Source organism: Cryptococcus neoformans, assembly GCF_000091045.1.
Source record: "Cryptococcus neoformans var. neoformans JEC21 chromosome 9 sequence".
Classification (NCBI taxonomy): Eukaryota; Fungi; Basidiomycota; class Tremellomycetes; order Tremellales; family Cryptococcaceae; genus Cryptococcus; species Cryptococcus deneoformans.
In genome coordinates this window covers 1,095,150-1,120,520 of record NC_006694.1, presented here as the reverse complement: position 1 = coordinate 1,120,520, position 25,371 = coordinate 1,095,150, and the positions used below count along the sequence as shown (strand labels likewise).

At 47.5% G+C, this 25,371-nt stretch overlaps 10 protein-coding genes across 10 annotated transcripts; 6 read left to right on the top strand and 4 right to left on the bottom strand.

The window, feature by feature from the left end:
* Positions 1-10: 10 nt before the first annotated feature.
* On the bottom strand, positions 11-2,246 carry CNI04210 (cytosine-purine permease, putative). The gene is made up of 10 exons (XM_572600.1): positions 2,041-2,246; positions 1,925-1,986; positions 1,699-1,870; positions 1,540-1,642; positions 1,310-1,478; positions 1,133-1,255; positions 893-1,068; positions 721-832; positions 320-651; positions 11-241 (listed from the first exon to the last, which is right to left on the bottom strand). The coding sequence occupies exons 1-10, from the start codon at positions 2,218-2,220 to the stop codon at positions 99-101; spliced, it is 1,572 nt and encodes a 523-aa protein (XP_572600.1). The 5' UTR covers positions 2,221-2,246; the 3' UTR covers positions 11-98.
* A 379-nt stretch (positions 2,247-2,625) lies between these two features.
* Positions 2,626-3,994, top strand: CNI04200 (expressed protein). Its single transcript, XM_572922.2, has 6 exons — positions 2,626-2,892; positions 2,951-3,052; positions 3,110-3,154; positions 3,206-3,252; positions 3,310-3,341; positions 3,429-3,994. Exons 1-6 carry the CDS (start codon positions 2,719-2,721, stop codon positions 3,701-3,703), a joined length of 675 nt encoding a protein of 224 aa, XP_572922.1. The 5' UTR covers positions 2,626-2,718; the 3' UTR covers positions 3,704-3,994.
* Positions 3,995-5,010: 1,016 nt separating this feature from the next.
* Positions 5,011-6,127, top strand: CNI04190 (conserved hypothetical protein). The gene is made up of 2 exons (XM_573024.2): positions 5,011-5,351; positions 5,419-6,127. The coding sequence occupies exons 1-2, from the start codon at positions 5,219-5,221 to the stop codon at positions 6,078-6,080; spliced, it is 795 nt and encodes a 264-aa protein (XP_573024.1). The 5' UTR covers positions 5,011-5,218; the 3' UTR covers positions 6,081-6,127.
* A 737-nt stretch (positions 6,128-6,864) lies between these two features.
* CNI04180 (hypothetical protein) lies at positions 6,865-9,578 on the bottom strand. The gene is made up of 5 exons (XM_572963.1): positions 9,455-9,578; positions 9,114-9,401; positions 8,470-9,073; positions 7,788-8,422; positions 6,865-7,734 (listed from the first exon to the last, which is right to left on the bottom strand). The coding sequence occupies exons 1-5, from the start codon at positions 9,557-9,559 to the stop codon at positions 6,889-6,891; spliced, it is 2,478 nt and encodes an 825-aa protein (XP_572963.1). The 5' UTR covers positions 9,560-9,578; the 3' UTR covers positions 6,865-6,888.
* A 169-nt stretch (positions 9,579-9,747) lies between these two features.
* On the top strand, positions 9,748-13,062 carry CNI04170 (DNA ligase, putative). Its single transcript, XM_572602.2, has 15 exons — positions 9,748-9,787; positions 9,835-9,972; positions 10,028-10,343; positions 10,392-10,460; positions 10,511-10,682; positions 10,741-10,881; positions 10,936-11,037; positions 11,092-11,254; positions 11,305-11,380; positions 11,439-11,524; positions 11,583-11,794; positions 11,858-12,040; positions 12,096-12,326; positions 12,379-12,726; positions 12,779-13,062. The coding sequence occupies exons 1-15, from the start codon at positions 9,781-9,783 to the stop codon at positions 12,944-12,946; spliced, it is 2,412 nt and encodes an 803-aa protein (XP_572602.1). The 5' UTR covers positions 9,748-9,780; the 3' UTR covers positions 12,947-13,062.
* Positions 13,029-17,368, bottom strand: CNI04160 (signal transduction-related protein, putative). Its single transcript, XM_024657897.1, has 19 exons — positions 17,251-17,368; positions 16,889-17,159; positions 16,270-16,810; positions 15,613-16,223; positions 15,503-15,559; positions 15,341-15,455; positions 15,144-15,278; positions 14,952-15,094; positions 14,848-14,898; positions 14,705-14,790; positions 14,518-14,650; positions 14,380-14,458; positions 14,174-14,325; positions 13,973-14,110; positions 13,842-13,919; positions 13,736-13,788; positions 13,580-13,668; positions 13,485-13,528; positions 13,029-13,431 (listed from the first exon to the last, which is right to left on the bottom strand). The coding sequence occupies exons 1-19, from the start codon at positions 17,262-17,264 to the stop codon at positions 13,147-13,149; spliced, it is 3,075 nt and encodes a 1,024-aa protein (XP_024513560.1). The 5' UTR covers positions 17,265-17,368; the 3' UTR covers positions 13,029-13,146.
* Positions 17,369-17,544: 176 nt separating this feature from the next.
* On the top strand, positions 17,545-19,810 carry CNI04150 (cytosine-purine permease, putative). Its single transcript, XM_572604.2, has 9 exons — positions 17,545-17,895; positions 17,944-18,021; positions 18,071-18,237; positions 18,290-18,449; positions 18,505-18,729; positions 18,785-19,094; positions 19,149-19,405; positions 19,460-19,533; positions 19,590-19,810. Exons 1-9 carry the CDS (start codon positions 17,653-17,655, stop codon positions 19,678-19,680), a joined length of 1,605 nt encoding a protein of 534 aa, XP_572604.2. The 5' UTR covers positions 17,545-17,652; the 3' UTR covers positions 19,681-19,810.
* A 55-nt stretch (positions 19,811-19,865) lies between these two features.
* On the bottom strand, positions 19,866-21,889 carry CNI04140 (metalloendopeptidase, putative). The gene is made up of 9 exons (XM_024657896.1): positions 21,472-21,889; positions 21,369-21,417; positions 21,202-21,314; positions 20,825-21,149; positions 20,607-20,759; positions 20,477-20,550; positions 20,306-20,411; positions 20,084-20,242; positions 19,866-20,022 (listed from the first exon to the last, which is right to left on the bottom strand). Exons 1-9 carry the CDS (start codon positions 21,783-21,785, stop codon positions 19,888-19,890), a joined length of 1,428 nt encoding a protein of 475 aa, XP_024513444.1. The 5' UTR covers positions 21,786-21,889; the 3' UTR covers positions 19,866-19,887.
* Positions 21,890-22,058: 169 nt separating this feature from the next.
* CNI04130 (acyl-CoA thioesterase, putative) lies at positions 22,059-23,719 on the top strand. Its single transcript, XM_572953.2, has 3 exons — positions 22,059-22,975; positions 23,028-23,186; positions 23,233-23,719. Exons 1-3 carry the CDS (start codon positions 22,376-22,378, stop codon positions 23,590-23,592), a joined length of 1,119 nt encoding a protein of 372 aa, XP_572953.1. The 5' UTR covers positions 22,059-22,375; the 3' UTR covers positions 23,593-23,719.
* A 168-nt stretch (positions 23,720-23,887) lies between these two features.
* CNI04120 (expressed protein) lies at positions 23,888-25,164 on the top strand. Its single transcript, XM_024657895.1, has 6 exons — positions 23,888-24,015; positions 24,069-24,201; positions 24,255-24,350; positions 24,406-24,776; positions 24,830-24,950; positions 25,010-25,164. The coding sequence occupies exons 1-6, from the start codon at positions 24,002-24,004 to the stop codon at positions 25,031-25,033; spliced, it is 759 nt and encodes a 252-aa protein (XP_024513445.1). The 5' UTR covers positions 23,888-24,001; the 3' UTR covers positions 25,034-25,164.
* The last annotated feature ends 207 nt before the right edge of the window (positions 25,165-25,371 follow it).

Below are 25,371 nucleotides of genomic sequence, written 5' to 3'. Positions count from 1 at the left end.
ACAACGACGGAGACGATCCCTAACATCTATTTTACCTATCTATCAAAAACAATGACCAAACTCCCAAAAGTCTCATTTATCAGATCTCAAAAACCCCTCTAATGGCCCCAATACTTCTTTTCAAAGTATCGCAGTGGTATGAAGGTCGTTACTGCAAATCCAAAGGCCAGCTCAAAGCCCACATCACCACCACCTCCGATTTGTTTGGCAATAGGGCCGATAAACCAAGAAGTGTTCATGCCTGTTCCACAATCAGCCATCCGTGTGCGCTGCGTGCATGCCAAGAGAAAGGAAAAAAAATTGCTAAGTAAAAACTTACCAAGAGCAGCACCTGTCCATCCGAGACCTAAGGCAAAGAACCCAGCGACACCCAAAGGCAACATCCTCCAGTTTGTGTAATCATCTGGCACATAATTGTCAAAGCTGTTCTTCCTAAATACCAAATGCTCAGTCGCCACGATACCGAAGTACATGGCGAGCCAGTAAGCCAAGAAGAGAAGAAGGTTTTCAAGCACGGCAGAGAAGGAGTTTGCACCGGCCGCGGCGAGAACAGCGTAGATGATGCTGACAATGAGGGCGATGAAAGGTCGGGGGATAGCTTGGCAGTAAGGAGAGAGGGCGTGGAAGGTGTTGGTGAAAATATAAACATTGCTAAAGGGGGATAGAGGTAAATATTATTGGAAGAGATGAGAAGGAAGGATAGGATCGAAGGCGACTTACGGTGTGTTGACAGCCACAGTTGACAAACCGAGGATGACAAGCAGGAATTTACCAAAGCCACCACAAGGCTGAAGAAGACCGGCAAGTAAGCCACCAGCCGCACCATCGTTGACTATCCATACACATCCATCAGTGACTGCAGTGATGAATTTGGAAACGGAAGAGGGCTTACACATCTCTTCCCAGTCAGGTCGGGCACTAAAGGTAGTGACTGCCAAAGCACCCATAAGCTCAATGAAGATCAGCGGAATCGCCAAGCCCCAGAAGGTAACCCAAAAAAGCTTTTTGGTGCTCGTCTCTCTGGGCATGGAGACTGTAAAGTCGGCAGCGAAACCGACCCATCCAATCCTATGTCATATGTCAGCACTTACATGTACAAATGACAGTAATGATTGAAGAGATGACGACCCACGCGTATCCGACAATAGCACAGCCAAACGTGAGAACACCGGCGGCTTCTACAGGTCCGCTGGGACCCCACGCGCCTGGGAGATCCATGTACTTGGCAGAAGTGCCCATTGACACCAGAAAAGCGCTGTAGCGGAGCGTAAATCAGTTAATAGTAGGGAAGCTGGAGAGAAAAACATACATCAAAACAGGGTAACCAGCAAATTTTTCGTAAAGGTGGATGACCTTGTATCCACAGAAGGAAACGATAAGAGTAAGGAGAGCAAGGATCACAGCAGCAGCGACCACAGGTATTTGATGGGTGGTGCTGATTGCTCGCCAACAAGAGATACCAGCAATAGTGTTCATGGCTAGTAATGCGGGACGGCTGAAGGTCAGTGCTTTGGTAGCTTAGATAAGGATTCCGCGTACTGGCCCAACCACAACAAGCAATCAAGTTGAAGATAACGGGGATAACTCCGGTCCAGTAACCAAGGGCAAAACGTGAAAGAACCATCTGACGAAGTCCAAGTTCCTATGAATTTGCGACTCATGGTGAGTACGTGATGGGTAGAAAAAAAAGCCACATACTTTACCGAAAGTGCACATATAAGCGACGGGAGCGCAGGAAAGCAAGTTGAAGAAGACAATAGTGAGAGCGGCATCTCGAAGGCCCATACCGTAGTAGAGATGTCCCAAGTAGCCTACACTGAAAGTGCCGACACAAGAGTTGACAGAGAACCAAAGTGTGCCGTTATCCCACCTGCGTTTGGCCATAAGCTTCTGTCATCTAAAGATAATCAAGGATATGACTTGCCAGCTGGTATGAGGCCTATCATCTTCTGGTACTCTTTCAATACCTCTTGCTTCAACGCCAAACTGCCATTTGTGTTAGAGATGTACCAGTAATCTGAGAGATAAGGGAAGATCTACCCGATCAAACCAGGCCATGGCTTTCCATAAAGGGGCAGAGATACCCTTTCCTCGGGGTACACCATCGTCAGCCTCTAGAAGACCACCTGCAGAGGCGTGATCATGTTGGCGGCCTGCTGGGGAAACATAGGTTTGGGCTTCGATATCTTTTTCGTCGTATTCAGGTGGTGTAATGGACATGTTTGAATGATGTGTTTACTTGGTCCAAGGTGAAAAGCAGTTCGGAGTTCCTGTAAAGGTTCCAATAACTGGATGTATATATACATACATTCAGTGTTTATACGTAGGCAATGGTGAGCATGCGATAGGTTAGAATTCCTTATCCCTTATCTTGGATCAGCGGAAATACTTGACTGATGTTCGCGAATGACAGTCGAGAACGGGACGGAAGAGGTACCATCAATAACTTATCGCTGCGCTGATCGGGAGCTTCCGTATCTTTGTAATTTAAAGTATTCACGGCCGGGTTGCAGATAACCCGCCGCGGGCCGAAGATTCAACGTCGGAGTTGAATTCATCTCGGCCAAGATTCTTTTCAGCACGCGGGAAATGCATAGGCCAATCCACTTTTGTCATGACATCGTCACCGACCGACCGAATCTTTTTTATATCTTTAACATTATCTTCCACTGCATCTCTACGCTTGTACACGGTAAATTTCCACCAGCAGCCTCGACTATGTTTATTCAGGCGATCTTCGGTGCCAGCGTTACTGCCATGGCTGGGCTCTACGCCCTTAAATCTGGAGCGAACCCCACTCATTCGGACAATGTCCCTTACGAAGTCGACCTCCATTGGATGCGCAAATCTATTGAGGTGATGCCTCCCTGTCATTTCAACGCCTACGGCTCTGTAAGTGTCAACCGCGACGGTTTTATGTAATTATCCGAGCTAACTAGCAGGGGCAAAGGTTATTGTGAACGCTTCTAACAACGAGTTGTTATGTTCTGGATACAACTCACAGCTTGAAATTGGAGACCCTACTGAACATGGTGAAGTTAATGCTATTCGTGTAAGCTTTTATGATTATTAAGTTATCAAGCACAGGGCTGACCGACAATCTTTCAAGAACTGTGTTAAGAAGTACACAGAGCTTGGCTGGACACCTGCTCAGGTGAAATTCTCGCGCTTCACAAGCTTGTCGTATGACTGACAAGTCTTACAGATCACTGAAATTTGGCCTCAATCTTGGATTTACACCACCGCCGAGCCGTACGTAACGTACCTGACATATCTGTATTTATGCCTAACTAAAGATTCCCCGCCCAGTTGCCCCATGTGCGGCTCCACAATCCTTCAATGTACGTATTCCCCACTCTCCCACCATCGAGATCTACCAACCAACGGGTCCAAAGTGAGAAACTGGTTTTATTAATGCCTTCATACAGCTGGCTTCAAACGAGTCGTCTATGGTACTTCGAGTCCCGATCTAGTCGGCATGGGTTGGACCGAATACCTCGTCTCCGTCCGTAACAAATGGCTCCGTAAAGCTGCTGTCGTCCAACCCGGTTTTGGCGGCAATCGACCGGTCACACAAGTCGTAGGGCATGTGGGCAACAATGAGACCGACCCGCGACTCGCTTGGCAGTTTAACCTTGATTATCCTTGTCCTGAGGGGTGCCACAGGCATGGAGAGGAACAGATTTGCAAGCCTGTTGCTTGAGCATAAGGTGTTTTGGAGATTTGGGAGGAAGAGGGAAAAGGATAGGGATGATGGGGGTTTTATGGATTCAGACAAAGAAGAAAATGGTTGCATCGTCGCATTGCGTGAGAATAGCTTGTGGTTTGTTGGGAATGTTTGTTCGGCAGATGGGGGGACATTGCTTAGCATTGGGCGATTCATCACTATGAAAATTGGGACTGGTAGCATTTGGATACGAGGAACGAATGTCGTAGCAGTTGGCATAAATGCATAAAGACGTTCATACATATTACTGAGTGGCCATGAATCAAGGAATACATATACCTTGATCATTAATCTATCATCGGTCAACAATGTTCCTGGTCAATATGCTGATATCCTATTTGCGATTATTCAGTGGCGATACACCTGTGACTGATTTTTATAAGAGGGCGTATTTTTAACAACCTTATGAACTATTTGGAAGGATAGAGGAGCTTGAAGAACACTTGCCACGGGCGTCACGTCAGTCAGCGTAGCTGCCCGGCGCTCAACTCGGATGATGTAGAACTCGACGAATGAAAATGAAGGATTCACGCCTAGCAGAACCGGACGGAAGAATTGCCAGGCTGACGGAACAGAAGCTGGACTTAGAGGAAGGAATAGCCAGGGCCTGAAGGAGCAGGAGCTGGACTAATACTCATCACTCTCGGGAGAAAGTTATCGCTAACTCGTGGCGGGGGCGGAGCTGTCGGACACGAGGTAAATGAACACTGACCAAGTGTTGGGGAAGAAGGGGAGAGTGCTGACCAGGCGAAACGAAAGAAGAGGCAAGTCGAAAGATGCTCGGTCGATTTTGCAAGAGTGGGGCGATAAATCGCGGTCGTCTGACTGGAGGTGGAGGTTGACTCTTTGTTTGGTTACTTCGGGGACGAGGTGGAATAACATCCCGTTGCCCGGTTGTAGACGCCGGAGAGTGCGACTCTTGCATAACATCGTGACAACACTCTATTTGAAGGTGGGTCAAAAGGTGCTCAAAATGCTTATCAAATCTCTTTTCACTTCAGTCATTTATACGCATTTTGGAAATTGTCTGTCCTCTATATACAGTTCTCCTCAAATTTGCATCATCAGTACGCAGCTTGAAAGTCTCAGAAGACATAAACATGGAAATCCACTTCACAGACTCGTCTTTGGAAAAGGAAGGACTCCTTAAGGCACTTGGCACCATTCAGCCCCTACCAAACGCGTACGACCCATTACTGGCCCTTTGTCTCGTGTTGCCCCTCGCTCCGCTGCCTGATCATCCCTTCATAATCCTTTGAGCCTTCCTTTGCTCACAATTTTACCTCTAATATACCAGGCAGTCCATATGGGCACATGATATGAGACAGATACATTCTCCTTCGAGAAGTAGAATTAGACGATTTTGTTGGTGCTTTAACTGTAGACTACTGACTCAACTTGGCCCGTGTTGGTCGCGGTACTATACCCTCTCGACAGTCGATAGTCTGATCAAGGAACCAAGACGATCTTGATAGCCAGATACGAGCCGACATGGCGCCTTACGCTCTTTACGCTCGTGATAATTCTTCATCTTCCAACTCTACTGATTCATCGTCGTCCTCCGACACTTCTTCCGATTCAAGCGTCTCATCATTCATGGACGCACATGGGAAACAAGTCTATAGTATGTCTGTCCTTTACACTGTGAAGGACACTGCTGATGCCATGTCTATCATACTTCTATAAAATAGTCGCTCTGGCCGTAATCGGCGTCCTCCTTCTCCTGGTATTCATCTGGGCTTTGTGCACACACCGCTTATCTTTTGCTCCATTCAATCAGAGGCGATGCTCTAAATGCGGACACGGGATTCCGAAATCTGCCAAGTTGGACGACGACTATTTTAAGAATGATGACGATAATGGCAAGAAAGGTGGCTACCTATGCAGAAAATGTCAGGAAGAGAAGGAGGACGAAGAGTTGGAAGAAGAGTTGGAAAGTGAGGGTTTGGGAAAGAAGGGGCTTAGGAAGAAGGATGATGCCGGTACAGGATACGCCGGCAGAGGAGGAAGGAAGAAAAACAAGAGGATGAAAGACTGGGAGGATGAAGATGAAGGTCACAACGATTACCCGGATGAGGAAAAACAGGTGGGGAAACAAACAGAGATAAAGTCAACTCGAGCGACACGAGACGATATCCCGTCCGACAGGTCACCTAGTGTCAAGAATGAAAAAATGGAAAGGACCACAGCAAAGGCGGCCAAAGATGATTCTGGACGTAATGACAATATTAGGTCAACAAGGAGACAGGAGGAGGGGCGCAGACCCTCGAGACAGAGGGGGAAAGAGGAACAACGCAAACCGCCTGTGAGGAAGAAGAGAGAAGAGAGTGATGATGATGATTACAGTGATTAGCTAGACCTTTGATAAATTTATATCCTTTTCAGTTATGCATTTGCCACATGCATTTGCCACATCTTCGATGATGTATTTAAGTAGTGATTAGCTTTTCTTTATCATTTTTTTCGATCGTCGGAGCCCCCATTCAACGCAAATAATAAGTGTAGCTTAAGTTGTTGTCCGGCCTCTACGAGGACAATGGCAGCGCTGCAACTACGAACAAGACGAATCTACATACATGTCTACCTACATCATTTTTCCACAGTATGGACAAGAAGGATCGGCTTAGAAGTTGGATAATCCGTCTGAAGCCATACCGATTAAAAATATTGTTTAAAGAGTTTGAGAGAGTTATGGGTTGTAGTTGAAAGAGAGAAAGAGAAGCGAAAAGGAATGTGGCAGCTTAAATGACAGTCGTGCACAGACCTCCTTCTTGTTGGTGATTCTTGTAGGACTATGGAGAGAATCAGCTTCGAAGCTGAAGAAGCCGTCTGAAGCCATACCGAGCAAATAAGATGGCTGCTACGCAACCACCGGTACGGAACCACTTTCACTCAGTATGGACACGGCGTGCGGATGATCCAGTGGCTGGTAAGAGGGGTGTACGGATAGTTGTATCGGGTGCCTCTGATGGTGTGTTCATTCAGTGGGTTCCTCATGTCTGAGGCTGGGTGTTTGTTGGCCATGGGTATATATTTGAAGAAGAGGCAAAGTATGAAACGGGATGGAAGAAGAAAGCAATGCACCACGACACGCCACCCTCGTACTTCCCTTACAGAATCACGAAAAAAAGAAGAATGAATCGCATTTTGTCTACCCCTTACTATACAGTACTATTTTTACGGGGTTCTTCGCAGATGGTACACTTCTCCGTCGCACTTTCCGGATTCTCAAGCATGCACATAGAGCATGTCCATTTCCCACCGCTCACTTTCTTGACAGCGCTGGATAAGGGCGTGGAGGATGCTCTAACAGGCGCGGAAAGCTCCAACTTGAAAGCGAATGTCGGGGGAGATAACTTGGCAGCCTCAGCCTTTGCCTTTTCAGTTCGCTCCTTGGTTGAGTTGGCAGGGATAGGCCCAGACGCAGGAGGGACGAAAGTGAAGAAGGGCAGAGACAGCTTGTCAACCTTGAGAGCAGCTTCTTTAGCGGAAAGGTATGTTTTTTCCTGCCTAGAAGTTTTGGGAATTTCGGAGCGGACAATAGGCTGGGTAGCGGGTTCAGTCTCGGCTTCAGAAGCAGATTTTGCCGGTTGGTCAAAGCTAAATTTGAATGTTTTTGCGCTTTCTTCAGCTTTCTTAGGCGCTTCAATGATACTCTTCCTCAACGGTGAATCATAGCTCTCGGCAGCTGCAGGAGCGGGAGAAGAAACAGCAGGTTTAGAGATTGAAGAGCTGGCGAAACCGATGGGCTGGGTGGGGAATGGCTCGAATTTTGTAGCTTCAGGGACCTTGGAAGGATGGGGTACTTCCTCTGCGGGTGTCAAAGGCGCAGCACGCCTGCGGGCCCTCGAAGCATCCTCCACCTCCGAGATGTCCGCGGCGTCAGTGTCTTGTTCCCTTTCACTATCAAGCTCATCGATCTCGGATTCCTCGGGTTCTTCAACTTGCTGCTCAGGTTCCACGACCTTCTCTGCCGCTGTCAAATTTGCGCTCTGGTTATTGTCCCACTATAGCGGTTTATAAGCTAGCCATACAGCATGTAGATAAAGAATGTACTCACAGGCCTGACACCCTTAATCCTCTCTATAGTAGACAAGGGCTTCGCGCCCTTCATCGCTTGTCTATGGGCTTCCAACTTGGCAGCAGCACCTCTCAGAGGAGTCCTCTTCCTAGGAGTAGAACCTGCGTGAGCTGTGCTAGGAGTCGAGATGGGCACCGGAGGAACCTGCTTCGCCGGCGTGGATGGCCCAGCAAAAGGTTCTCCAGTGGCCTTGGCATGAAGAGACCCTCGATCATAAGCATTCCACCTTACAGGCTCGGTATTAGGCTTGGGTGTGGTAGAATCAGTCTCTTCGATGAGTGATTGCATGATGGCAGCAGCCTTTTGACGGCCAGCAGCCTCAATTTCTCGCCGCTTGGAGACATCACGATCAGCGGGTGACTCGGGCTTACGTTTCCCGCCAGCGGCAGGAGATCGCGCAACAGGTTCGGGAGCAGCAGCCGCAGGTGTAGAAGGCGCACCCGGTCGGTAAGATTGACGAAGGGGGGAGGATGTAGCGGAGTAGCGAAGGATGGTGTTGACCAGATGACGATTGGGGAAGGAAGGAGGTAGGGCGGAGGCATCGGGCCCGACGGAGGCTGGAGGATTGCTTTGACTGCTTTGGAGCCGATCTGACGCAGGTGACGATCTAGAGCCTGATGCAGGTGTCAGGATGATATCATAATAGTACAAAGCGACCTACTAGGCATCTTTTTGGGAGACATTCCAGGGCCGAGGTATCTCTGTTTATAAGGAGTACCAGAGCCCAAATATGATGACGACGTTGACTGGCTGAGGTTACCCCTGAAGGCGACTTCTCCGGAAGTTGAAGAAGGCAACCATCCTCCACGCCTTTCTTGGGCCACGGGCGACGCATTTTCCTCCACAGCAATCCGAGAAGAAAGTGCTTCAATGATAGTGCGATCTTCGGAAGTCAACACCTTGCCTTGTTTGTCGTCAAGAAAGCTAGACAAGGCAAGGGCACATTGGCTGCTGGACGCACTTGCGATGGCAGAGCGAGTGGGGGTCATGAATGATGCAGGGAGCGGAAGGCGCGATGGAAGAGAAAGCGAGGATGGGGTAACTGGTTGGGGCTTTGCAGTGGCAGATGCGGTCGAGTTCTGGCCTGTAGCGGCATTGAGAACACCAGATGAAGGAACCAGAGGGGCTGGAAGCGCTCGACTAGGGTGAGAAGGGTCGGACTGAGAAGCTGCACCGTCCTTGTGGAAGTGACCGGGGAAGATTGGCGTATTGGGAGTGATCGGTTGACCATTGCGAATTTCAGCGGAGGCCTTGGGCGGGGCAAGCTGCAATATTTAGCCCATGCGAAATCATTGATGTACTCACCTGCAGTTCTCGTCGAGCAACTTCACGCTTACCGCCAAGCGCCTCACCCTTGCCTCTCCAGGCAATTTGCCTTCCTTCAAAATCCTCACCACTCCTTCCAGCAGCAGCCGCGAGGCTGAATACGTCCTGCCCCTTCATCGCAGCGGGAGCTTCTCCGTCCCAATTGTCTTCGGAGCCTGACTCAGAGCGTCGGTCTACTTCGATCGCATTGTGGGTTGGGAGAGTCGAAGTTGAACGAGAGAATGGAGACGTGAACAAGCTCAAAGCAGACTTGATTGCTCCAAGAGCCTGTTTGCATGGCATAAGCCTAGAAGACATGGTCGTTCAAGATTTCAACTTACACTGTTTGGAGTAGTCCTGGCTCCTTGGGGAGTAGGGCGCGCGTAAGGAGTACGAGTGAGCCTTTCTGACCTCTTACCATGTTGGGACGAGCGAGACGACTCCATTTTGAGGGACAATTGTTTTGTTTTCAAACTTATACGCCAGAAAAGAGCGAGATGATGATTTGTTGTCAGTGGCAGGGTGAACGAGCGGCTGAAAGAGAATACCATATATTACGTAACCTTTACAGGTGGTCGGCGGTCGCCACCTAACACGACGCGTCGTGCAAAACATGACTGGATTGCTTTCAACTCACGTCTTCGATAAAACGCGTACATTAAGGAATATGAGCGGTGCGTCTACAACACAAGCGGAGAAAATAAAGCTGACAACAGTCAAGACATAGAGTATCCAGTTAAGTCTAATATCAGGAAAAAGAGGACGGTTATTCTTTCGGATGACGAGGACGAAGGACTTGGTCCATCTGTGATTAAGGAGCAAGTCTCGTCTCCCAAACATTCTCATCTATCTGATGAAGGTCAGTACTCATAAATAGCATATGTAAGCTTCACTAATTTGATTTGTATCATCAGAGACGGAGCCTCCCCGGAAAGTTGCAAAAACGTCATCCAAAGTCGCGCCTATCTTTGCTCCCAAAGAGAAGAAAGAAAAACCATCTCCCAAGACTTCATCAGCTTTATCTAAAGCACCTGCCAAGAAGATAGAAGTAAAGAGCAAGGGTGAAAAACCACTTGCATCAATATTCACAAAAGCCACACGGAAGCCTGAGCCTAAGGATGACGACGAAATGTCGGACGAGGTGAAACAAAAGGGGAAAGATGAGGAAGAGGAGGATGAGATATATGATGAAGTTGAGGATAAGCAGGAGGGAGAGGCCGCTGTCAAACTGTCAGTTTGGACGCTTTCTACTCCAAAGACTTAGCTAATATGGTTTAGGGCCTCAATCTTTACCAAGAATCAAAAGTCTGTCCCTGTGGCTGACAAGGGCTGGAAAGACGGCGAAGCGTCAGTTCGTTCATTCATTGTTTGAAGCTCTACTGACTGATCGACCTTAGTGTCCCATATCCCGCTCTTGTATCAACGTTCGAAAAAATTGAGGCTACGACTAAGCGATTAGAGATCCTCGAATTCTTAACCCAGTTTTTACTCGTTGTTGCCAAGAGAGATACAGCCACAGACGCCAAAGGGTCTATGCTCCTTAAAGTGGTCTATCTTTGTATCAACAGGGTAAGTATCTCGATTTTCACGTCATAACCAATCACTGGATTTGACGATCCGATTTTAGCTATGCCCCGACTATATGGGTATCGAACTTGGTATTGGAGAATCATTATTGATCAAGGCCATTGCGGAGAGCACAGGGCGGGCTATGCCCAAGATCAAAGAAGATTTAAAGAAGGAAGGAGACCTCGGAAAGGTTGCCATGGTACGTGTGACATGTTAGCTATGTCGGTTATGTAGCGTCTGACTTTGAGGTTAGAACTCTAGAAACACTCAATCAACCATGTTCAAACCCAAACCTTTGACAGTACCATATGTTTTCCAATGTCTCACTGATATCGCAAAGGCTAGCGGGAACGCGGTATGTATTTGTGTTTACTTGTCTCTATCTCCACAGCTGATCAAATCAATACAGTCACAAGCAAAGAAAGTAGGCATTATTAAGAAACTCCTTGCTGCTTGCCAAGGCACCGAGGCCAAATTTATCATCCGATCCCTCGAAGGAAAATTACGAATCGGTCTTGCCGACAAGACAGTCGTGGTTGCCTTGGCTCACGCTATCGTCCTGAAGACAATTGGTGGGCCGTTCCCTCCATCTCCTTCTCCAAAATTAATCTGTATACGTTAGGTGACAAAAAACCGCCACCTGAAAAACTTGCTATCATGCTGGAACAGGGCGCTGAGACTGTTAAAGCTGTCTATAGGTGAGAAAATTCTTGCCAAATGGTCATTACGGGCTTGCTAACGCACCTTGACCGCAAGTGAGCTTCCATCGTACGACCTGGTAATCCCTGCTCTTCTCCAAGGAGGCGTAGAAGGTTTGAGAGAACGCTGTAAACTTACTCCAGGTGAGTTTCCCCACAAAATATCCTATCCCACATTTGCTAATCATCGCTACTTACACAGGCGTTCCTCTCAAACCTATGCTTGCTAAGCCGACGAAAGCCATCACAGAGGTCCTTGACCGTTTCGAAGGCAAGGAATTCACTTGCGAGTACAAGTACGATGGAGAACGTGCCCAGGTCCACCTGTTGGAAGATGGTACCATTTCTGTGTTTAGTAGAAATTCGGAAAACATGAGTGCCAAGTATCCCGATCTGGTGGATCAAATACCGAGGGTGAGGATATGGATATATTCATAAAAACATTCTTCGCCTCAGATACTGACTGTAATGGGTTAGTCTATGAAACCTACTGCCAAGACGTTTGTCATCGATGCCGAAGCCGTTGCTTATGATTTGGAAACCAAGAAGATTCTTCCTTTCCAAGACCTGAGTAGGCGAAAGCGAAAGGACGTCAAGGCCGAGGACATCACAGTGCGGGTGCATATCTTTGCGTTCGATTTGCTCTATCTCAATGGAGAGGTTAGTGGGTCGCTATTCTGTGTGACTTTTAGCTGAAAGAATCACCATTTTCCAGAGTCTTCTCGCTAAAGAGCTTAAAGAAAGACGACAGCTCCTACAAGAGCATTTCCAACCTGTGGAATCGGAGTTTGCGTTTGCCAAGTCATCAGATGGAAGCACGACAGAAGAGATCCAGGCATTGCTCGAAGAAAGTGTGAAGGATGGGTGTGAGGGTTTGATGGTGAAAATGCTCACTAGCGAGTCATCAACATATGAGCCCAGTAGAAGAAGTATGAATTGGCTCAAGGTAGGTATCGCAGTTTTCCATCACTCTGATCACTAACATTGACCATATGCAGCTCAAGAAAGACTACCTTTCAGGTGTTGGAGACTCTCTCGATCTTGTTGTCGTTGGAGCATATCATGGCAAAGGCAAACGTACAGCAGTCTATGGCGCTTTCCTCCTCGCGTGCTATGATCCCGATTCGGAACATTATCAGACTATCTGCAAGATTGGTACCGGTTTCTCCGAGGAAATCCTCACACAATTCTACGAGTTACTTAAACCTTTAGAACTGGAAGTCGTGAGAGGAGATATAGAGGTTGGAGGAGCCAAACCGGATGTATGGTTTGAGCCCAGAGTGGTCTGGGAGGTCTTAACAGCCGATTTGAGTTTAAGTCCGATTTACGCGGCGGCACATGGTGTAGTGAGTATTATCATCCATTGTGCCGTGCCAAAAGGACTAACAAGGCGCGTAGATCGATTCTCGAGGAATCTCGCTCCGTTTCCCTCGGTTTATCAGGATTAGAGACGACAAGTCTGCTGACGAAGCCACAACGGCTGAGCAGGTCAGCGAGTTCTATCAACGTCAGATTTCGGCAGGTGGCAAGAAAGGGGCGGGGGCGGACGTGGATGACTTCTGGTAATGAAGTATATTTGCTTTGGGTAAGGGTAATTGGAGACGTCAACCTGGATAGTTTGTTGTTTTCTTGCACTTGACCAATTTCATGATTATGTACAATGCATACGATCGCGTATCTTGAATGTTATCTATGGGGACTCATGATTATTCGTAAAAAGGCCATCAAATGGGCATGCTAATGAAGCTAATATAATATGTATACAATTACACTCGTTGTTCACCAATCGGGACTCTCTCTTGTATATCCCCAGGCCTTCTGGCCTCATAATCTCTTTCTGGTGCGTGACCCCTTGGACCCGCATCTAACGCATCTGGCCCCCGTCCTTCATCGGTGTTACGATCCCGAATACTGCGTCGAAGGCGGTCAAGATTGACTGACATATGGTGGCGACCTGATCGGCCCTTTGACTTTTCGATTTCGTGAGGATCTGATTCCTCATCCGAATCGCGATCGACACGGCGATACGGTAAGGGAATCTCGCGAGTAACCTAAAACACATATGATAAGCATTTCTTTCTCGCATGTATTCGCAAGAACCTACCCGATAGGCATCGGCGTTACCAAGGTGTTCAGTCTCGACACGAACTTCGTGTTGCATCAGCATATTAATTTCAAGATCGATTCTTCCGCACATACAGAAATTCCATTGCCATCTACGGAGCATCTCTGCCAGCGAGAAGAAAAAACTTCGTAATCGGATGTTTTGAGTGGAAAACGGGATATACCTAATAATGGAAGAACACTTATTCAGTACTGCTGTACGATCCTCCAGGCAAAAGTGAGAAAGCATACCAAACGAAGACGAATCGAATCAAAAAGTTGGACACCATGGCAAAATAGTACACCTTCCAATAGGTTCAGTAATGTAAGTCAAATGAATTTCATAGTGAAGACTTACATATCGTCGACTGTAACCCAGGTCTTTACGAAGCAGTCCAGAGTTTGGTCTGAACAAGCTCCAGTCGATAATAAAATCCTAGAATGGAGGTGAGATACATCGGACATGAGGTTCGCTAGTACAACACTCACCCAACTACAGGTGTAAATCGCACTAATTGTGGCAATAATGACCCAGATTATGAATGAGGCTCCGGAGTCGTTATTCCCTTTGTTCCTCCACCATACAAACAGGCATTGTTGGGTAATCACACTCGCATATTTTCCAGCCTGCAGACACAATGCCAGATTACTATACAAACATGCTCGTTCCCAGAAGACAGTCACACTTACGTTGATCAAATGAATATTAAGCTTTGAGTCATGATAACGCTTCAGACACTGAATGAGACGCGACAATGCCGGCAGGCACAGGAAAATGGCATATTGCCAAGATCTACCGGCCGGACAAACGGTAAATATATTCCCCGGCCATTTGTTGGCATCTGAGAGTAAAAGTACGTCAACTAGATTGTACAACGTAATCGATAATAACTCACATGAACAGGCGATAAAGTAGATGTTTTGGAGAGAGTAGGCCAGACTATTGAGTTCATCGGCAAGAAAGAACGCAATGAACTGCAAGAGCAATCAATTTACTGCACTGATTCGTAAAAAAAAAATGTGACAGCACGTACCTCAACGCGGCTGTAGCCTGGAGTAAGAACTCGAAACATGACTCGCAGAAGCCAGTATCGTGTTCCCCTTCGAAGTACCGGGAGAGGATTGAGCCAGAACACACATAAGAATATAAGCCATGCAGCTGGCCATCTGCACGGTATCTAGTAAGCTTTCATTGTTTCCATGTATGTCTTGAGGACTCACGTCGTAGGATCAATGTTTGAGCTTCCTACACGAGCAAAGGAGAAATAGAAGCAATAGCTGAGGGTCAAGAACAAGAATGCAGGTATCTAGGTTGTTGCAAGATATCAGCAAAGCCCAGAGGCAGTGGTATCGAGACTGCTCACCTCCATGAAAGACCGGTAATCGATGGCAGGTCTTGCAAGCTCCATGACGAACTGACGCACAATTAGTTTCGGTACATTGATCTGTATTCAAAACAAAGCCCTACTTCATAATTGATTCTAGCCCGGACATACGCCCATAAATTAAGCTCAAAGAGCAGCGCAAAAATGACGGGTAAGTAGAGTCCGCCGTAGGCTTGCAGTAAACCTTCCCAGCTAGGGATCTCTCTCCGAGTTTCATCTCGACAAGCTTGAATCATGTCAGTTCCCGACGGCACGTACATTTAGATGTAACTTACCTTCTACAAGAGCTGCTATAGCCGCCGGGAGCCCGATACCGAGCATCAAACCTGACCGGAAGACGCTTTGGTAATGTGTTTTCTCCATCTGCTGTCTACGAAGCCTCTCCCTAGCTTTCTTTGAATCACCATGCTCTGAAAAGAATTGACATAATCAGTGGGAATTATTTGGACAGTTCGGAACATTCATGGCTCACCAAAATGAACTGTATAAAGTTCCTCGCACTGCTTGATGAGATCATCGATAGCTTCGCTTTTTGAAAATGTGCATTTCGCAATGCGTTCGTCTGTGTACATCTCGAGGCATGGTATCTAATTTAATGTTTAGATAAATTCGCGGAACGGATGGCGGGACCTACCTTTGTGACTTTTTCAAACTTTTTCAAGGCCTTTCTAAAGCCAGTGAGATTCATAATCTACGAACGTGCGGCGGTCAGCCATATACCAGATAGTAGAATATATTACTCACTCTGTAGTTCTTGATTAACTCGAGCTGCCGGTAAAATTCCAATACTGCATTCCTCAGGTCTTTCTTGTATTTTTGATACCTCTCCGGGCTGTACGTCTGATGTTCCTTGTCCTCTGCCATGGCCTGCCGCAGATGCTGCCTTTCATGCTCGCTCATGACCGGTGATTGGGACCCTGACGACGTCACATTCGGATCTCCATTGGGCCTCTCATTAGGGTTTGAAGAGGTGTTTTCCCTGTCGTCAAATGTGTATTTAAATCGGCTCCGAATTTTGGTAAAAGCTGGTGCCCTTGGTTGTACGCCGTTTGGCAAAATCCTCCCCATCTTTGCTTCCCACTCTGGTATACCTTCGGGATAAATCTCATGATAGAGCTTACGATGGTCTGCAAGCTCGCGTAATTGGACCCGGAGATCATGTGCGCGCTTGATGGCTTCTTGCTCCCTTTCCACATAAAACTTTTCAACTTTGTCGAGCTGCCTTTGAAGTAAATCAAAGAATGCTTTTTCATCGCGTTCCATGCGGTCGTAGAGGTCGTCAAAGGTCTCAGTGGGATGAGCAGAAGTTGCGGTAGTACGAATACCGAGAGCAGGTGAAGGGAGCGTCATAGACCCTAGAAGAGATAAGTGAAACGGTCTCCAAATGATTGTAATACTTACTAAGACTTCTGGCTGGACTCCTGGCAGGACTTTTATTGCCTCTTGACGTGGGTGTCGCATCGCCTCTGATACTCGATAATCTCGGGGTCAAAAACCCTTTGCCACTTCTACCCAGTAATCTTGGACTAGGAGCTGTTTTGTCCGTATTCACAATAAGATCTGCAGGTCTTCTTTTCAAAGGTTCTCGGGAGTCACTCTGCACGACACCATCGGAAGATTTACCATCTTCACTGGATTGTGACCGGGTTGATGTCTCTGGCAATTCATCTATCCTTTGACCTCCAATTTCCTCTGCAGTTGGACTAAAGGCAACGCCTTTCTTGGGATTAGGTGTATGGCTTCTGTCTTTGCATTGGTCAGGATTTGAGGCAAGATGGAGTTCGTCAGTACGTAGGTCGGTTGAAGGTGTGTAGTCATCATCCACTCCAGGCTCGCCTAGATCGAGAGGTGGTGGGTTGCTGACGGCAGGTTGTGGAGGATGAGGATGAGGTGATTCTAAGGTTGACCCATAGTTTGGAGATTGATTTTCAGAAGGTCTTGACTGATTAGGAGGGCAATGAAACAAATTAGCGCTCAATTGGAGACCTACATCACAGACATGTTCGGAACGTAAGCTCACCGAAAATCTTGCCAAGCGAGGTGTGTCCCTTGCAGTACCCAATCTACTGCGCAAAGACCCTTTAGACCCTCTCAATGTATCCGGGGATTTTATTTGGGGTGCTGAAGGGCCATGGTCGTCATCCGGCCCCGAGCTGCTACCACCTCCGTCTACATCTTCTTCCTGTTTGATCTGCCCTAGACGAGCAGCGATGACTTTAATTGCTTTCTTGCAGGCTCGATAATCGATGTACGCCCGTTTCCACTCAGGAGTGAGATTCTCCTGTAGATAACTGCGAGTTTGAAAGAAAGTAAATGTTTCGTGAGCATTTGTTTTTCGTCAATGGAGAGGACGCCACCTGGGATAGCGTGAGAGAGACCTACCGTCCGAACTTCATTGTCTGTCAGGACTGGGTGCTAGCGCATAGCTATTTCCTGGTATGTGTAAAATATAGATATATGGCGTGGGAGTTCTTTTAGACAAAAGATTGTTTGAATGACGAGATGTTCATCCAGAGACACACGTTTTGACGGAAGGAGGATACCCACCGGCAATTAATTAATATGATTTATTGTTTTCGGCCCGATTGGGGCGGCCATGTCCGCAGGCACGAGTGCAGGTGACATCCAACATCGATAATTTCCAACAAAATCGCTTCTCCGGTCCTCCATCGATTAATCGGACTCGATAAGCCCCAAAAAGGATAAACACTCCATTCTTTTCTGTCCCACATCCACCCACCCTCTTGCCAACTGTCCTTCCCTCCAAGGCCACGGACTTTTACCATGTCCCACAATCTCAAAGAGCCAATACAGCCACTACCGATCAGCAGCGAGTCATACGAGCTCAAAGATCGGAGAAAAAGTTCATCCGTGAATCAGGTCGACTATTTACCGCAGTACAGCGATGAACTTGTGAAGAAAAAGGGCCGGCAAGGCGAGCGCGTGGTCGGATTGGCAAAGAGAACTATGGATATTCTGGTAGAGCACGGTGTAGAAGAACGGGGTATTGATCCTAGACCAGAAAATGTGAGGCATTTGACATGATGTCCCCGTTCAAGATGCTGATCCACGCAGGAACGGGACGAGTTGAACAAATGGACCTATTTGCCACAATTCACCCTTTGGGCTGCTTGGAACACCAACATTCTATCAGTATGTCTGCCGCTCAAACGTCAATAGCTGCTCTAACCGCGCTCTTCAGTTTTCAGAGGGTGTCATCGGACCTTCGTTGTTTGGCCTTGACTGGAAAACCAGCTGCCTGTGCATTGTGTTTTTTACGGCGGCCTCCGCGCTGCCGGTTGCCTACTGTGCAACCAATGGTCCCAAGACGGGTATGAGGCAAATGGTGCAAGCTCGTTACGGTATGGGGTAGGTCCTATTCTTTTTCAATGAAGGATATTGGCTGACACATATGTCACAGCTATGGCTTGGCTCTTATCTATGGTATACTCAACTGCGCCACCATGATCGGCTTCATGGCTCTCACTGCTATCCTTGCTGGACAGTGTCTCGCCTTGGCTTCTAACTCTACCATGAGCTGGGATGTCGGAATTGTTATTGCTGCTCTCATCGCTCTCATCGTACGTAAATTACATTCCTCTTGTCTATCGCAGCATTAACCCATTTTTCCCCTAGCTTTCGTTTGTCGGACTCAACGCTTTACACATTGTTTCCCTTGCCTCTTTCCCTGTCATGGTCATCCTCTATGTCGTGCTTGCAGGTGTTGTTGGTGACAAACTTCACCTCGTCCAGTCCGATGTGGCCAAGGCTGCGACCGCCGTGACAGCTAGCGGTGTTTTGGGTTATGGTGCCAGTTTGATCGGTTTTTCTATCACATATACCAGTTTAGCTAGTGACTTTGTAGGTCTCAAGGTCCATTATTGCCCAAGCGTCGCTAATCAGTTTTGGTCTGAAGACAACCAGCTTGCCTCCCCAGACTCCAGGTTGGAAGCTTTTCCTCTGTGTCTATGTTGGCATGGTTGTCCCTATGATCCTTTGCCAGATGTTCGGTGCCGCCTGTCAGCTCGCAGCGTACTCCATCCCCGACTGGGAAACAGCGTCCAACGTTGGTGTCCCTAATCTCATCTATACCATGACTGGCAACGGTAACGGCGCATCTCGATTCGTGATGGTACTTTTCAGTCTGAGTGTTGTCGCCAATACCGCTCCTACTATTTACAGCGCCGGTCTCAGTGGTCAGGTCGCTATCCCATGGCTTGTCCGAGGTGCGTAATTTCACCCCTCAAATTATTAACTGCTGTCTAACCATCTCCTTATAGTGCCTCGATACTTCCTCGCTCTCGTCGTATCTGCCATCTACCTCCCCATCGCCATCTGCGGCGCATCCAAGTTCTATTCCGCCTTGGAAAATTTTTCATCTGTCCTTTCCTACTGGAGTGCATTGTACATCCCTCCGACACTTATCGAGCCCATCCTCTTCCGAGGACCAGTGAGTAGGAAAACTTATCCTGTGGAGATCTGGAATCAGATTGGAAAGTTGCCAATCGGACTTGCCGCCATTTTCGCCGCCATCTGTGTGAGTAAAGCTGTCATTTGTGGAAAGTGGCTGCGAACTGATCGGATAATATAGGGTATCCCTGTGGTGACCGGTGGTATGGCTCAGAGTTGGTGGACTGGATGGATTGCTAGGAAGATTGAGGGAACGTGGGTACCCTTTCTAGAAGGTAGTTGTTATGCAAGGAAGCTGACATCTTCATTAGCGGCGATATTGCGTTCGAGATTGGTTTCGTCGTCGTCGGTCTCATCTACATCCCTGCTCGTTATCTCGAGAGGAAATTTACCGGTCGATAAGCCGTTCATCTGATAAGGGGCGTATGCTTCGGGGGTGTAGCGATTATGGTGCCAAACTTGTGTATCATTTCAATATGTCAAGGGAAGAGCGTTGTACTTCAACTGTCCAATGCAAATTGAGAATTTGCGGGTGATACATATAAACAATTTTCCACGAATAAGTGCATGCTAAATAACGACCGCATGCTATCTTCTGGAATACCATCCTTATTCCGATACAGCTTTGTCCGATTCAGGGACGTTATCCTTCTTTTCCTGCTTTTTCTCCACTCTCTTGGGCTGACGCTTCCTCCTATGGTCCCGCCAAATCTTCAGCGCACCTTCCATATCCTTGCTGAGAGCCTAGAAATCAAATTCCAGTCAGGGCACAAAGTAAAAAATGCGTACGCTTCCAATTGCTTACTTTTAGTCGAACGTCACTTGTCGGATGCGTCCTAAGCAGAGTGAACCGGTTCTCGACACTGATCCCTTGTCCCATCGCCGCTGCGTCGTCCTCCACACATGCCATAAGCTCCCACAAGTCGCTTGCGGCCCTAGGGTCGTATCCTGCGGTCGCCATGATCTGATTGATCGCTATCAGCACATGCCACACGTTTTATTGATCTCAATTCGAGAGCATATGTACCTCCAAGCCTACAGCATCGGCCTCCATTTCAAGTTTTCTAGAGTAAGCTCTGTCGGCGAGGACATTGTTGATCCAGTTGATACACATCCCGGCTGAGTCCGTGATACTATATTCGTGCACTCGTATGAGCGATCATCAGGTAGCATTCCAGGCAGTTTCAACAGTACGTACAATGGGAAGGAGATGGTAAATGCAAAGGCCAATCCTCGCAAGACGTCAAATCCCACAGTCGCCAGATTCAAGAACTGAGATCATTCAAGTCAGCGCTGGAAGATCCATCTCAAATAACTGTAAGACTTACTCCTAGATTTTCAACCGTATGTCTTTCTACGACATGAGCGATCTCATGGGCTAAGATTGCAGACAGCATGACATCATCCCCGGGCAGTGTGTCAAGGAGACCGGTGTAAACAAAAACATCTCTGCTTGGTAGGGCGAAGGCATTCACTTCAGGCTAACACCGAAAGGGATTGTCAGACTTTAGAAACAACAGTTTCCCGAAAAGGTTTATGAGCTTACTGAATCTATCACATACACGCGCCAGTCTGGCGACTCAAACTGTTTCAAAGGGTTGTTGGTAGGCGGTCTGTAGGGTACGTATGTACTCTTAGCTGTACCACTCGGTAGGTAATATCTGTCTCCTTCTCCTATCAAGGCTTCTCGTTCAGAGATCAGCCGGGACAGTTCTTGCGATTTGGGCGGCCAATTGGCTCCATAAACGATATGACGGTCTTCTTCTTCCAATGCGGTGACGAGGCGAGTGGTGACTCTAGCGACTTGACGAGATCGAGGATCATCTGGAGGGAGCAACTTATGGCCATCGTTACGAAGAATTTCTCTTTGCCTGGATTCGACTTTTAGTTAAAGGTCTCTGGGGATACTGGATTCGTTCTTACTTTCGTCTTGACCACGCAAGCTCTTCGTGCTCAGACATGAGTAGAAGTCTCCATCTTTTCGTTCGTGGGCTTTGATCTAATCCTAATGCAAGGATTATACAGATCGCGAATATCTGCAAAGATAAATGACGGTTCTCATGAAGATGCAAGTGCATTTGGATACGTACAGGGATTTGTAGCAACAAAAGGGATATCCGTCGGTATCTTTTCCACAACCTGGTGATCGCATTAGTTCACAGTTGAAAGGGGAATCAGAATGCTGTGACATACTTGTATCTAATTGCAAATGGCAGAAACAGAAGGCTAAACCTTGTGATATTGAGCAAGCCACTCTTCAAGGCCGGCATCGCTACAAACAGAACATCCTGCCGCCTGTTTGTGGAGTGGAAACTCCTTGATAGCGAATTGTTGGGAAAACGGGCTAATGAAGGGATATGTCTGACAGTCGGAATTGTTTTTGACTCAGTTGAATGCAGGTTGTGTCCCGCTGATATTGGGGCAGAAGCAAAGGGCTGAGTAGGGATAATAGATCGGTGGGTTCGGCCCAGAGGCCTCACACGAATGAACGACTTTAGCATCGACATGGAAGCAATGTGTGCCAGCGATGGTTGGGGAATAAGGCAACCACACGGCTCTAGTGGAACAAGAGGATAATGAAGTTTTCAGCCACGAGAAGACTTTGAGCAGGAAAGACAGTCTATTGCAGTCCAAGAATTGTCAATTGTGCGAGAACGGCCATCTCAGCGGTTTGTTGTCATGTGCCTTAAAGCACAAAATGACATCATAATATGCAGGCCGAAATGCCCATTGTTCGAAGTCTGAAATCTTTGTTTTTGGTTGTGCATTTACCAAATATCCTATCAGCCTCAAAAAGAATTGACGATAGACCTCTTACTCTATCCGCAAGCCACGCATAAGTTATGCATGACGAGAAGATGTTTCCCAAGCACTTGTCAACAATGGGTGAGACGACGTATCTTACCGTTCATCAGCCGACCGGTTATTTGGGCCATTTTCAGCCGCCGCCGGGGACGGAGATGGATCACTTTTTTCATGAATCTATTGACGGACTGCAACTTCGTCTCAGTCTACCATATCAATAACAGTCAAGGAGAGGAATGACTTGGCGAAAGCTTCTTTCATTTCTTCACAGACTTTTGCTCGACTTATCGGAATGTCTTTAGCTTCGCGCATAAGCGTCTCTCCCTACCCCAACAAGTCCTTTACCTTCATCCCTCATGACACCTGGATACCTCCAGGGGCAAGGTCAATCTACGGGGGTCTCGTCATCTCGCAAGCCCTTTGCTCATCGCTTTTGACTGTTGAATCTCCATTTGGCTTGCATAGCATTCATTGCTACTTCTTACACCCTGCACTGCCAGACGGAGATATCGAATATAGGGTGGATAAACTTGCTGAGGGCCAGAGATACTGCCGAAGGGAAGTGAGGGGATGGCAGAATGGGAGAATATTCTTCATCCTCTTCGCTAGCTATGAATCGCTATATGAACGGTCCTCAGCGTCGTCTGAAGACCATACATCTATCAAAGTCTCGCACAGTCTGACAGCAATGACTCAGCCGTGGGATGAAGATCCTACGCAGAAGAATGGTGAAAGCTTCGAGGTCAAGCAGAGCTTTCAAATGCCCTTCCCAAAGGAACTAAGACCCTGGGATCAATGCGAAGAGAACGAAGTCTTCCTCCAAAGACTAGTGCAGGAGAAAAGTAAAGAAGAATTAGGATGGAAATGGGAATATTTCGACAACTGGTCAAAGGTGAGCAGTACTACAATGCCTCAAATTGACGCCAATGCTAAGAACAACATAGAAAAGAGGTTCAGCACCCTTTTTCACTTCGGTTGCCAGGAAGATTCCGGGAGTACCATCTTCAAAAGAGTATTACCTCAATGGTTTACCCACCACCCGAATGACGTGGTATCGACCACGCATAGATCCTGATGAAACAATCAGCGAAGAGATGTATAAAGTAAGCCGCGTGCACTTAGCTTGAACGGTCGTCTGACAGTTCACAGTCCATGATCATTTACCTGACCGATTATCAACTCGTGGGTGCTGCAACGCGCTCTATCGGTCTCAACATGTCGTCTACTCCTCAAATAGGCTTGATTGCCTCCTTAGACCATTCAGTGCACTTCTACCCTTTACCACCAGATCTCAATTATCAAGAGCCTGTATTGCATGTCATGGAATCGCAAGTGGCTGACATGTCAAGTGGAAGAGCCGTGGCAAGAGGAAGAGTATACAGCGCAAAGGGAAAGTTGTTGGCAGTGACATGTCAAGAGGGAGTATTTAAAGTCAGAGAGCCAGGGAAGAAGCCGATGGGGGTGGCAGCTAGTGGAATAGATGAAGAAGATCTACAGGCTAGACTCTGAGAGATGAAGAGTGGTCTTGTCAACAATCTGCTGAGGAGTGACTCTTTCCTTCGTAGCCACAAGGACAAGGATTACAGTATAAGAACGCTTGCGTTCATGGTCTCTCTTATGCATATCGCGCTGAAACCTAAGTATTGCCCATATGATTGTTGATGATGAACATGACATGATGATGATGATGATAAAATAATAATGAAAAGGGAAAAGCAAACTATGACGTGGATAAACACCGTTGGTCGAGGGATCACGCGTACCCCCGCCCCCACCCCACCACCGTAGGTGTTGTTCGTTACAGTTCAATCTTCGACATCGTTCCATCCATCCTACAGCACCAGGCAGCTTCGCACCAGGACCACGGATATACAATCTCCAAGGAGCACGTACTAAGATAAAAACCAAGACATACGTGATGGAAGCCAGGCTGTAAGTGAAATACTCTATCATGTCCTCCGGCGGATCCACTGATTCTGGTCCAGCCAAAAGCTCAAGGTTACAGACCTCAAAGAATTACTTGCCAAATATCACTTACCCCAGACCGGGAAGAAGGATGATTTGGTCAAGAGGCTTCTTGAGAACAACATCTCCTATGAAGAACCTCAGGAAGAACTGGCAAGTTGAATCGTCTTCACAGAGAAGAATAATTGCTGATGATGAATGAGCAGATCGACCCTGATGCGCCTATAAGCGGCACAAACGTTCCTAAAACAATACCACAGGTCACCACCGCTCCAGCGGCCCCTGATACTTCACTCATTGACGTGCGTATCATTGGCGCCGGTCAATCCCTCTATACTGACATTACCTGCCCTATAGCCTCCTCGCACTTCTGATGCTAGCGCATCAGAGTTGCCTGCTGCTGAAACAAACGATATTCTTGCCCCTGCTCCCTCTACGGAGCCTGAAGTGGAGCTCACCCCTGATCAAAAAGCTATGAAGGCACGAGCTGAACGCTTCGGTATCCCTTTCAATTTGCCCAAACCCTCCGCTACCAAGCCTGCAAAGACCGAAAAGGCCGAATCAAAACCAGCTGAAACGAGAGAAAAAGCTGCGTCCATTAATAAGGACTCTCTTGGGCTGAGTGATGATATTCTTGCCAAGAGGGCGGCCAAATTTGGATTGCCTGAAAAGAAGGAAGCCGGAAAGCCTGCATCTAAACCGGAGAAAAAAGCCGAGGAGGTTGACCCGTACGTGATTTATTGAAAGATCACGCGACCGTCAATGCTGATAGATTCCCCAGTGAATTGGCCGCCAAGCTTGCCGCTGAAGAGGAGAAGAAGAGGAAGCGTGCTGAGAAGTTCGGGTCAAACAAACCGCCAGTGGTGGAGGAAACAGAGGGTCAAAATGCGGCCTCTGAGCCTGTACGTCTATTTGTTGCTGCACGTTCAAAAGTTGTTTCTGACCGCGTTATATCGTACAGGACACCAAAAAAGTAAAAGTATAGGTGAGTCCCTGCTGACTTTTTCTTGGACGCGGTGTGGTAGGCTATAGTGCCTCGGGATTGTGGTGCAGGGAAATTGATTATAAGGAAATGGCAATATATGTAGCTGTATGCATGACACATATTTTTCTGAGTGATGCCCCATGGCAACAACGCATGTTGGTCTCCCATCCTGAGGAGTGCGCGCAGCCCATAACAACACAGCGTCCTCTGTCCTTTCTTGACGATCTCTCGGATTGTACCGGCCAAATATGTAAACATACAATAGCCTTGTGGTAGTCATGCATGAATCTAAGGTCCAAAATGAACCATCCATAATTGTGCTATGCTTGATGGACTGC

Bases quoted from the DNA above. Each gene is read 5' to 3' on its own strand.
- CNI04210 (XM_572600.1), bottom strand. From the start codon at position 2,220: ATGTCCATTACACCACCTGAATACGACGAAAAAGATATCGAAGCCCAA. The intron at 833-892 runs GTAAGCCCTCTT...GTGTATGGATAG, and splicing joins ACCTGACTGGGAAGAGATGT to TCAACGATGGTGCGGCTGGT. The intron at 652-720 runs GTAAGTCGCCTT...ATCCCCCTTTAG, and splicing joins ACTGTGGCTGTCAACACACC to CAATGTTTATATTTTCACCA.
- CNI04200 (XM_572922.2), top strand. From the start codon at position 2,719: ATGTTTATTCAGGCGATCTTCGGTGCCAGCGTTACTGCCATGGCTGGG. The intron at 2,893-2,950 runs GTAAGTGTCAAC...GCAGGGGCAAAG, and splicing joins ATTTCAACGCCTACGGCTCT to GTTATTGTGAACGCTTCTAA. The intron at 3,155-3,205 runs GTGAAATTCTCG...CAAGTCTTACAG, and splicing joins TTGGCTGGACACCTGCTCAG to ATCACTGAAATTTGGCCTCA.
- CNI04190 (XM_573024.2), top strand. From the start codon at position 5,219: ATGGCGCCTTACGCTCTTTACGCTCGTGATAATTCTTCATCTTCCAAC. The intron at 5,352-5,418 runs GTATGTCTGTCC...TCTATAAAATAG, and splicing joins ACATGGGAAACAAGTCTATA to TCGCTCTGGCCGTAATCGGC.
- CNI04180 (XM_572963.1), bottom strand. From the start codon at position 9,559: ATGGAGTCGTCTCGCTCGTCCCAACATGGTAAGAGGTCAGAAAGGCTC. The intron at 9,402-9,454 runs GTAAGTTGAAAT...CCATGCAAACAG, and splicing joins CCAGGACTACTCCAAACAGT to GCTCTTGGAGCAATCAAGTC. The intron at 7,735-7,787 runs GTGAGTACATTC...AAACCGCTATAG, and splicing joins GGATTAAGGGTGTCAGGCCT to TGGGACAATAACCAGAGCGC.
- CNI04170 (XM_572602.2), top strand. The intron at 11,038-11,091 runs GTATGTATTTGT...AAATCAATACAG, and splicing joins CAAAGGCTAGCGGGAACGCG to TCACAAGCAAAGAAAGTAGG. The intron at 11,381-11,438 runs GTGAGAAAATTC...CTTGACCGCAAG, and splicing joins ACTGTTAAAGCTGTCTATAG to TGAGCTTCCATCGTACGACC.
- CNI04160 (XM_024657897.1), bottom strand. The intron at 13,669-13,735 runs GTATGCTTTCTC...TTCCATTATTAG, and splicing joins ATTCGATTCGTCTTCGTTTG to GTATATCCCGTTTTCCACTC. The intron at 13,529-13,579 runs GTATGTGCGGAA...TGCAACACGAAG, and splicing joins TAGATGGCAATGGAATTTCT to TTCGTGTCGAGACTGAACAC.
- CNI04150 (XM_572604.2), top strand. From the start codon at position 17,653: ATGTCCCACAATCTCAAAGAGCCAATACAGCCACTACCGATCAGCAGC. The intron at 17,896-17,943 runs GTGAGGCATTTG...TGATCCACGCAG, and splicing joins TTGATCCTAGACCAGAAAAT to GAACGGGACGAGTTGAACAA. The intron at 18,730-18,784 runs GTAGGTCTCAAG...TTTGGTCTGAAG, and splicing joins CCAGTTTAGCTAGTGACTTT to ACAACCAGCTTGCCTCCCCA.
- CNI04140 (XM_024657896.1), bottom strand. From the start codon at position 21,785: ATGTCGATGCTAAAGTCGTTCATTCGTGTGAGGCCTCTGGGCCGAACC. The intron at 21,418-21,471 runs GTATGTCACAGC...TGCGATCACCAG, and splicing joins CCATTTGCAATTAGATACAA to GTTGTGGAAAAGATACCGAC. The intron at 21,315-21,368 runs GTACGTATCCAA...TTATCTTTGCAG, and splicing joins TTTTGTTGCTACAAATCCCT to ATATTCGCGATCTGTATAAT.
- CNI04130 (XM_572953.2), top strand. From the start codon at position 22,376: ATGTCTTTAGCTTCGCGCATAAGCGTCTCTCCCTACCCCAACAAGTCC. The intron at 22,976-23,027 runs GTGAGCAGTACT...AGAACAACATAG, and splicing joins ATTTCGACAACTGGTCAAAG to AAAAGAGGTTCAGCACCCTT. The intron at 23,187-23,232 runs GTAAGCCGCGTG...GACAGTTCACAG, and splicing joins TCAGCGAAGAGATGTATAAA to TCCATGATCATTTACCTGAC.
- CNI04120 (XM_024657895.1), top strand. The intron at 24,202-24,254 runs GCAAGTTGAATC...ATGAATGAGCAG, and splicing joins AAGAACCTCAGGAAGAACTG to ATCGACCCTGATGCGCCTAT. The intron at 24,777-24,829 runs GTACGTGATTTA...TAGATTCCCCAG, and splicing joins AAAGCCGAGGAGGTTGACCC to TGAATTGGCCGCCAAGCTTG.